General features: G+C 35.9%; 1 protein-coding gene across 1 annotated transcript in view; it reads right to left on the bottom strand.

The window, feature by feature from the left end:
• LOC308421694 (contactin-associated protein like 5-1-like) overlaps nucleotides 1–9,933 on the bottom strand; it is a gene marked incomplete at both ends in the record, with an annotated part of 497,826 nt that overhangs the window by 3,573 nt on the left and 484,320 nt on the right. Inside the window, one exon of the mRNA XM_080918133.1 lies at nucleotides 8,105–8,323. Coding sequence (XP_080774259.1) covers nucleotides 8,105–8,323 — 219 coding nt within the window. The remainder of the gene's footprint in view (nucleotides 1–8,104; nucleotides 8,324–9,933) is intronic.

Here is a 9,933-nt window from a genome sequence, read left to right as displayed (position 1 = left end):
AACATATTTTCTTTGAGTCCAAAGTCTAACTTGAATCAAGACCCTGTCATTGCTTTTTCTATATTTGTTATAAGTTTACAGCCGAAGAGTGTTCTATCATATCACAATTTTCCTGAACTTTCTGATCAGGAATCTTCCCAGCTTTAAAAGTTTTTTTTTTTTTTTTTTTTTTTTTGTGGTGTAGACCCAATCATCTTGAAGGGAAGCTTTTTGATACCCAGGATGTTATAAAAGATGGTTCTTTGTTTACTCAGGAAGTAAACAACTCAGTAAGTCAAGAAAGTCCCAGAAACTGAAAAGGTAAAGTAGGTCTTTCATTCCCCAAGTGTATATAGACAGAAAAGATTGAGTAATGATGCTCTCATATCAGTCACACTGCCTAGAAGGTTCTATTTCCATTAGAGCTGCGGGAAAGTGGTGGCAATTAGCAAGACTGCCTGGAAGAGGAGGACTGTCTGTCCTGGTGAGCTGCCTATACATTTTGTAAGTTCCAGTGATTTTTATCTATATGGCCCGCCACTGATGCTACAGTAGGCTTTGGATGCACATCTGTCTTCAAGTCACTTCTGCTCCTATGCTTAATCTATCACCCAGAGTCCTGTAAATAGCCCCAATAAAATGCACTGGTTCACCAAAGTGTAATTTGGTAGTATCCTATTGTTGGTGTCACCAAATCTATGATCTGAGTAGATATTTCTCCAAATCTTCTCAGGAATAGTGTCCCAAGGAGCTATGCTAATTAATTCCTAAGGATAGCAAATGCCCATATATAAGCATAGCTTTCATACACAGTTCTGAGCCATTATCCTCAGACAGCCTATTATTTAACTTACACTCTCTGAGACAATGTGCTTTTTGCCCTAAACACCATAGAAACTATTATAGGGCCACTAGCAATAATCTACATAACACAGGTGTGGTCAAAGTTCCTCAACAGATCCAGTCCTGAAAGGTTCAAGCTTACCTTGCCTCACCCAAAGGACTCAGTAAAGTCCCTAAGCCTTATTTTCTCTTAATTCTTTAGTTGCTGACTAACCTTTATACTTGTTTATATAAATCTGATAAATGATTAATAGATAGATAGATAGATGATACGCACTAATAAGGGTGTGTGTGTGTGTGTGTGTGTGTGTGTGTGTGTGTGTGCATGTGCATGCACGTGTGCACACACACAAGGCCATAAATTGCCCTTTCTGAGTTCCACCGTTTGCCTTACAGTTATGCTGAGGGTAAAATGGCAGCATTTGATTGCCACATATTTTAACATCCCTGACCATAGAGAGCACTGGCAATTTTCATTTAGCCATAGTTTTTTATGTAACACTTTTACATTGACATGTTTATGTCATCCATAAAGTTATTTGTTTTGGGGCTGTTGAGGTAAATATATTGGTATATCTTGAAACTTGACTACCAATAAATGCAGTCTTTAATCTTTGCTCACACCACACAGATTTTACTTTTCACATTGCTGCTCATTACATTTGCAGTGCACAACCTATTCTCCTTAGACTGAATTTTATTCACACATTAATTTTTGCTTTCAATTTTTGCATTTTTTTGCACCAATAACATTTCATTTCAGTACTAATATCAAGGATATCTGTATAGTATTTTCTGCAAGTTTAATGTTTCAAGACTAATGAAATATTAAGGATTTCCATATCAAGCATATTTTTGTATAATAAGACAATGTTTCAATCACATGATTTGCTTAAAGCTGATTTATTGCAAAGACTTATGAATAAACTGTTTTTTCCTCCAGTGTTCATCAAAGGCAAATCTGAACATATATGCCTGGGTATACCTCTGGGATCTCTAACCCATTGTTTTTGTGTATATATATACATACATATATATATATATATATATATATATATATATATATATATTTGTATATATATAATATATATTTTGTTTTTTATATATATATATATATATATATATATATATATATAAAACAGTATTCCGTAATTTTTATTATTATGTTTTCCAATATAATGTGTTATCAGGTACTTTCATAGCTATTGATGCCTATGACTTCATGACCATTTTAGTATTAGTCACAATAACCAAGATGATGGAATCAACTTAAGAATAAATGGATGAGTGAATAAATAAATTGTATTTCTCATATACATACAAACAAACACACACATACATACAAGAATATGAACATTCCAGTATATACTAGAATATTACTCAACTGGAAGAAAATTGATTTCTTCTTTGAAAAAGAATGTGTCCCAAACCAATATTGTATCAAGTATAATAAATCAACCATGATAAAGAACAGAAATAGATGATATCATTAATATTCAGAATATAAAAGAGAAAGAAATAAAAACCTAATAGTAGAACATAATGATGTTTGACAATAGCTTGAATTTTGATAGCTAAAGAAAATGAAGTTTATTATGAATAAAGTCATAAAATGAGCAAATATATTTTATGATCAAATGTCTTAAACATATACACAATGTAAATAGGTAAAATTTTTTATATTCAGAATACGCATTTTTGTACTTATTTGTTTGTTTACTTACATATGTATTTATGTATATTGTGAAAAAATACTGCATGTTTGTAGGAAGGTATGCTATCTCACGCAGTCCAATGTTGATTTATTTTTTTGTATTTTCTTTAATCATTTTTATGGTACTTTTTTTGAGACTAGATCTCTAACTGCATCCCTAATTCACTAATTCTGAGAAGTTGTCTGGTCAAGGAATCCCAGGTAGCTCTTGTCTTTTGCCCAGCACTGGGTTACATGTGCTTACTGGCACACCGAACTTTTTAACATTGTCTAATAAGGATTCTAGCTGCTAAGTACTCTCTATATCACCTTCCAACTGATTTAATGAAAACAATTATGGCACAATACATACAAAGTATCACATTTTACACTTTATATATCTAAATTTTGTTAATACTTCCTTGAAAAGTCTACAGAATATTGAAGTTAATATTATTTACTGGCCCATTCTGACCTTTTCATGCCTTGTAAATCCTTAGATTCTCATATCCATTTTTTGAGGGAGTTTTATATAATTTCTCTTTGTTAGATAAATATCAACCACATTCATAACAGGGCAACCAATGACCATACATATAATATACCAATATTTCTTTAAAACACATTTATATAAACAATCACACATGTTGTTATTGGTATTGCTCCAAAAAAAGATATAGATGAAATACTTGACCAAACATCAGCAAGCTGAATAGAACCACATGTATATAACATCATAGATAATACTTTTGAGATTATTACAGCTGAATTAACATTGGCAAATTTATATTTTACCATAAGTTGATAAAATATTTTAAGTTTTTTTCAGGATTTTAAAAACATTTTGCATAAAAGTATATGAATATATTTTTGTCAGTACTTAATTTTTTAAAGGTTTGATATTATTCATTGGAAACATACTAATTACAATGTACATAAATTACATGTTAAATAAAATGTAACATAGAAATATTCAAAGTTTTTTTGGTATATAAAGATTAAACATAATAATTTTTAAATACCAAGGATTGTCACAAAGCTGCATTATTACCTCTTGAATTATCAATGATTTAAGAACTAGGTTTACCACTCTCTGAGAGGGTGCTATACACTTATATTTTTTCTAAGGAGTAAGCTTCCACATTATGGCCTTCTTTCTTTTTGAGCTTCATAAGATATGAGAATTGTTTCTTGAGTATTCAGAACTTTGTCGGGCTAGTATCTAATTATCTCTGACTGTGTATCGTGTCTGTTCTTTTGTGACTGGGTTACCTGACTCAAGTTGATATTCTATAGTTTTATCCATTTGCCTAGGATTTTGTAAAATAATTGTTTCTAATAGCTGAGTAGTTCTCCATTGTATAAATGTACTACAATTTTTATATTCATTAATCTACCGAAAGACATCTGGGTTCTTTCCAGTTTCTGGTTATTATAATTAAGGTTTCTATGATCATTGTGGAGCATGGGTCTTTATTATATGCTGGGTCATCTTTGGGGTATATGCCAAGAACTAGAATTACTATGCCTTCAGGTAGTACATTATGTCCAGTTTTCTGAGGAACCACCAGACTGATTTCCAGAGTGGTGGTACAAGTTTAGAACCCCAACAAAAGTGGAAGTGTGTTTCTCTTTCTCTGCATCCTCAACAGCATCTGCTGTCATCTGAGTTTTTGATCATAGCCATTCTGACTGGTATGATGTAGAATCACAGGGCTGTGTTGATTTGCATTTCCCTGATGACTAGGGCTGTTGAGCATTTTCTTAGGTGCTTCTGAATTCAGTTCTGTACCCCATTTTTTAAAAAGGATTCTTTGATCCTCTGGGGCCTAACATCTATAGTTCTGTATGTATATATATATATATATATATATATATATATATATATATATATATATATATGTATATAGGATATTAGACCTCTACCAAACATGGGATTGGTAAAATCCTTTTCCAGTCTGTTGGCTGCTGTTTTGTTTTCTTGAGAGTGTTCTTAGCCTTACAGAAACTTTGAAAACTCATGAAGTCCCATTTATCAATTCTTGATCTTAGAGCATAAGCCACTGTTCTCCTGTTCAGGAAATTTTCCTCTGTGCCTATGTGTTCTAAGTTTTTATACATTTGCTTGAAAGTTTTCTTTTTCCAGCTCTTTACTCTGAGGTAGTGTCTGTCTTTGTCTTTGAGATGAGTTTCCTGTATGCCACAAAATGCTGGATCCTGTTTATGTATCAAGTCTGATAGTCCATTTCTATTTATTAGAAAAATGAGTCCATTGATATTAAGAGATATTAAGAAACAGTGATTATTTTTCCTGTTATTTTGTTATTTTGTTAGAGGTAAAATCAGGTTTGTGTGTATTTCTTCTTTTCGTTTTCTTGCATAGTTATTTTCCTGATTTTCCTAGGGGGTAGTTTCCCTTCTTTTTGTTGGGTTTTCAGTCTATTACCCTTTGTAAGGTGGATTTGTGGTCTGATATTGTGTAAATTTGCTTTTGTCATGGAATATCTTGGTCTCTCCATCTATGGCAATTGACAGTTTCTCTGTATATAGTAACCTAGACTTACTATATCCATTTGTGTTCTCTTATAATATGGACGATATCTGTCTACGATCTTCTAGTACTCATAGTTTCTTTTGATAAGTCTGGAGTAATTCTGATTTGTCTGCCTTTATATGTTACCTGTTCTTTTTCCCTTACTGCTTTTAGTAATTTTTCTTTGTTTTGAACATTTTGTGTTTTGCCTATTATGAATTAGGAAAACTTTCTTTTTTGGTCCAACCTATTTGGAGTTCTGTAGCTGTCTTCTATGTTCATGGTCATTTCATTCTTAAGAAAGGGGAAGTTTTTGTCTATGATTTTTTGAAGATATTTACCATGCCTTTTAGTTGATATTCTTCAACCTCTCCTACACGTATTATCCTTCGATTTGTTCTTCTTCTTATGACCTGTATCTCCTGGAAATTTCCCATTAGGAGCTTTTTGGATTTTGCATCTTCTCTGACTGTTTAGTCTATGTTTTCTATGTTGTCTTCTGACCCTGATATCCTGTCTTCCATCTTCTGTAGTATGTTGCTGATGCTTGTATCTATGACTCCTGATTTATATCTTAGGTATTCAATATTTAGGATTGTCTCTTTTTGTGATTTCTCAATTGTATCTATTTCCATTTTCAATTTCTTCACCTGATTGATTATGTTTTCCTGTAGTTTTTGAGTGATTTCTCTTGGTTCTCCTGTAATTGTTTAAGGGAGTTATTTATGCACGTCTCTAAGATCTTCATCATGATCATAAAATATGTTTTTTTTTTTTTAGCCTAAATCTTGTTTTTTTTGGATTGCTGGGAAATCCACTACATGCTGTGGTAGGAGAACTGGGTTCTGATGTTGCCAGGTTGTCTCGGTTTCCATTGCTTGGGTTCTTGTGCTTTCCACTTTCCATCTTGTTGTCATTGGCTTTTGGCTATCTTTATTGTTTCTGACTAGTGCTTGTCTCTCCTGTGGGTCTGAAGGCCCTGTGGGCTCAGGAGGGAGATTTCTCCTAAGTGTTCAGTACTTTCTTTGCAAGAAGTGAGATCTCATGGCAGTGACTCAGTTCTGTCTTCATGGGTTCAGGTTTGAGGGCTCTTGTGAGGCTGTTCTGGGAGCTCAGCCTTCTGCCCACTGTTTCTGAGTCCTAATGTCAGAGACCCTGTGTTGCAGTAAATATTTTTTTAAAAAATTAAAATGGTTTATTTCTTTACCCGCCCTGAGTTCTCACTTCTCAGGTCCAACCCTTATAAGGAGTCACACACACCTCTGGTGCCCTGTCCGAGCTGCCACCATGTCCCAACTTGTCCGTGCACCTTGCTTCCCTTGGTAGTTTACCACTGCCTGTTCTCTGCCTCTGTCCCGGGCAGTTTCAATACCTCAAAATCCCACAAACACATCTCTACAGCCTGATAACTTTTCATTCATGCTTATATATACAACTCTCAATCCACAAACCCTGTATACAACAAGATTGAACCAAATAGATGAAGATATAAACTGCCCTACTATATGAGATATTAGACCTGTAAAATCCTTAATGTTCAGAGCTTTTTAACACCAATCAATATCACATGGGTCCAGCTGCTCCTTGGGAAGCTCCATGTCACCACAACTTTCCCCTTCCATCCTTTGACCTCCTCCAACCTCTAGGCCTTCTCTACTTCCCTTGCCTCTCCAAGTTACTAGCTTTCCTTTATTTTACTAATTAAAATGGAAAGGTTCAGTTGGAGTCACATGATTAGGCAGCCCTTCTTGGGTAAGTGAAATTAAAATTAAAACATTGACAGCTTCAGGAAAATCTACCACCCTGCTATTTCTCTAGGCCAAAAGGGACCTTTTTCCAGAGAGCAACATACTCCCTGTGCTCTGGGACCTTCCCGTGCTCCCTTGCTGGACACTTGGTGGTCCTATACATCATTTTCACCCTTTGTTCAGGTCCAGGTAGAAAAGTGCCTGTGCAGCTGATCTGGTGCTCAGCCTTCTCCTTTCAGATCCTGAGTCCTGATGACAGAGATCTGTCCCTCACTTTGGACAGGAAAGGACCATATTTCAGAGAGCACCACACTCTCTTTGCTCCGAAAACTCCTGGTATGACCTCCCTTGGCTTATACCCAAGGCTCATTGCTGGTCCAGGTGAAAAGAGCACCTGTACAGCTGAAGACAGAGACCTGGCCCTTTCTCTGGGCCAGAAAGGAACCTTTCCTAGAGAACACCACATTCTCTGCACTCCCAGAAATCCAGTTGTGACCTCCCCAGGCCTGGGTCCCAGGCTCACCCCAGTTTTTCTTAAACAATTGTGATATACTAATTTACAATGCACATGTTATGCATGCATACATGATATATACTACCTGAAACTACATAGTAATTATGACTACTCATCAACTGAAACTAGAAAGTAAGTGCGTACATGTGACATTCATTTTATTGTTAGCTTAATTATTAGCATTAAGTTATATAAATAAATATTATGTAAGTATTGTTAAGTTTCATACTTACAATTTACTATTAATTAAAGTAATTGCTATTCTAGTGCTAACATTCTTTTATTGTCTATTTCTTTCCAGCATGGTTTGTGTGATGGATAGTGCTATTAGTCAATTTGAGAAATTCTAGATTCACCTAGGAGACCGGCTCTTGGAATGTTTATGGCATTATCTTGATTCCTTAACTGAAGTAAAAAGAGTTGCTGACTCTGGTTGACACTACCCCCTGGAGGGGATCCTGGACTGTGTAAAAGGAGAATGATCCAAACACTAGCATGTATATATCATTCTCTGCTTCCTGATAATGGGTATGATGCAAACTGCTACTTCAAACTCCTATTATCTATGATGGACTGGAAGCAACTTAAACTAAGAAGCAGAAAAATGATTTATATCTTAATTTGCATATCTCTGTGTGTTTTCTGAAGATAGGTACAACCCATAACAAAACAGTTACAATTTATAACCTCCTATATCCATATAAGGCTAAAAGCTGCTGTTGGCCAAACTCTTAGCTCTATAAGACAGAAGAAGTTTGTAACAGAAACTCAAAAGAGAATCCTTTGGGAAGTACCTGATGAAGAGTGCACAGTGGTCACTGCATTCACATCAAAATCCAGGATGGAGCCACAGCTGGACTCTGTCAAGGTCTTTTGGACAGTCACAGGTGCAATGCTGGCATGACGGAGAGCTGCCTTTAGTGGTGCTATATGATTGTATTGGACTGAAGAAAGGCATCCAATGAAACCCAAAGTGTTTGCTCTAGCAACTTCTGGATCCAAACCAAGAGTATCTGCAATGAACAAAAAGAAACACGGGTACTAGATTTCCAAATGGCTTATGTGTTTTTATTCATGATTAAGTAAAATAGCTAAAATGCCCTTGTTATTATTTTTTAATATGGAAGATCAGGAGTTATGTGAACAGGGGTGGGTAAACAGAAACTGGCTGTTGGAGGGTCACCACTAGGACATGCCAGAGATCTGAAACTGGGGGAGGCACTATTATTTCTGTGAGGGTTACTCTTTCTGAGACACTAAAAATGGGCATATGGATACCGAAGTGATCACCATCTGAATCCCAGTGGACAGCAACCCACCCAGAATTTCTTAATGCAAAATGTGTCCTGCCCATAAGATGTGTAAGGGCAAAGAGAGCAGAGAAAAAGCGATGACCAACCAATGACTGGCCCAAATTTATACCCATCCCATAGGCAAGAACCCATCCCTGATACAATTACTGTCCCTGAGTATATGTCTCTTTAAGACAGGAGACTACCATAATTATCTCTCTTCTCAGAGGTCCTACCAGAAGCCAACCAAAACAGATGAAGAAATCCACAGCCAAACATTAGACGGAGCTTCAGGAGCCTTGTAAAAGAGATGGAGGAAAGATTGAGGGACCCAGGGAGGACAAGGACTCCACAGGAGAACCAACAGAGTCAACTGACCTGGACCATTGGGATTTTTCAGAGACTGAACCACCATGTAAAGAGCAAGGATGGACTGGACCTAGAAATGCAGCTTGATATTTATGAGATTTCTCCAACAAATGGAGTGGGTGCTGTTCCTGACTCTGTTGTTTGCCTATGGATCCTGTCTCCCAAACTGTTCCTCGCGGTCTACCCTCCATGGTAGAGGATATGCCTAGTCATTGCCTTGACTTTATTTGGGGGAATGAGTATGGAGTAGGGGTGGGAGGCTTGTGGGTTTCAGGAAAGTTTTGGGGCTTTCCTAGGGGACAGCTTTCTGTATCCAATGAGAAAGTGAGGGGGTAATCAGGAGAGAATCTCTGTGAGGAGACTGGATAAAGAAGAGTTGTTGATGCTTATATTGTGATAAAAAGTAAATAAATAAAATAATTACAAAAGGACAAGAATAAAATAAGAGATGGAAATACAATAATTTTGACTTCACAGAAAGATCAAATGTCTTATGTTTTAAAGACATCTCATTCTTTTCCTTTAAAGGGGTCATTTGAACAGATTGTTATGATGTAAGTACATGAACTACAATGTATAATGAACCATATTTTTCTTAACATATAATAGTTTAAACATAACTAGATGGCCCAAATGTTCATTTTATTATGAAAAATCTTTTAGGTTTGGAAGAGGTGAAGAAATTTTCTTAGGTACCAGCATACATATGATCATGTAGAGCTTTACTTGAAATCTATCAAAATATTTTCTATTGAAAAAGGGAAATAGCTATTAGCACTCTTGCTCTCTTTTGCTCTCTCTCTCTCTCTCTCTCTCTCTCTCTCTCATCTCTCACTTGCTCTTTTCCATAATCCTGCTCTTCTTTTCCTTTCCCCCCTCCCTCCACGTGCTCCTGACCAGCCTCTACTTTGCTATCCATTTCTTCTCTTTTTCTCTCTCTGCCTCTACTACTCTCTTAACAT

The sequence above is a fragment of the Micromys minutus genome (assembly GCF_963924665.1).
Source record: "Micromys minutus genome assembly, chromosome: 6".
In the NCBI taxonomy this organism is placed as follows: domain Eukaryota; kingdom Metazoa; phylum Chordata; class Mammalia; order Rodentia; family Muridae; genus Micromys; species Micromys minutus.
Note: the sequence above shows the minus strand (reverse complement) of the source record. Positions and strands in the feature narration are given on the sequence as shown.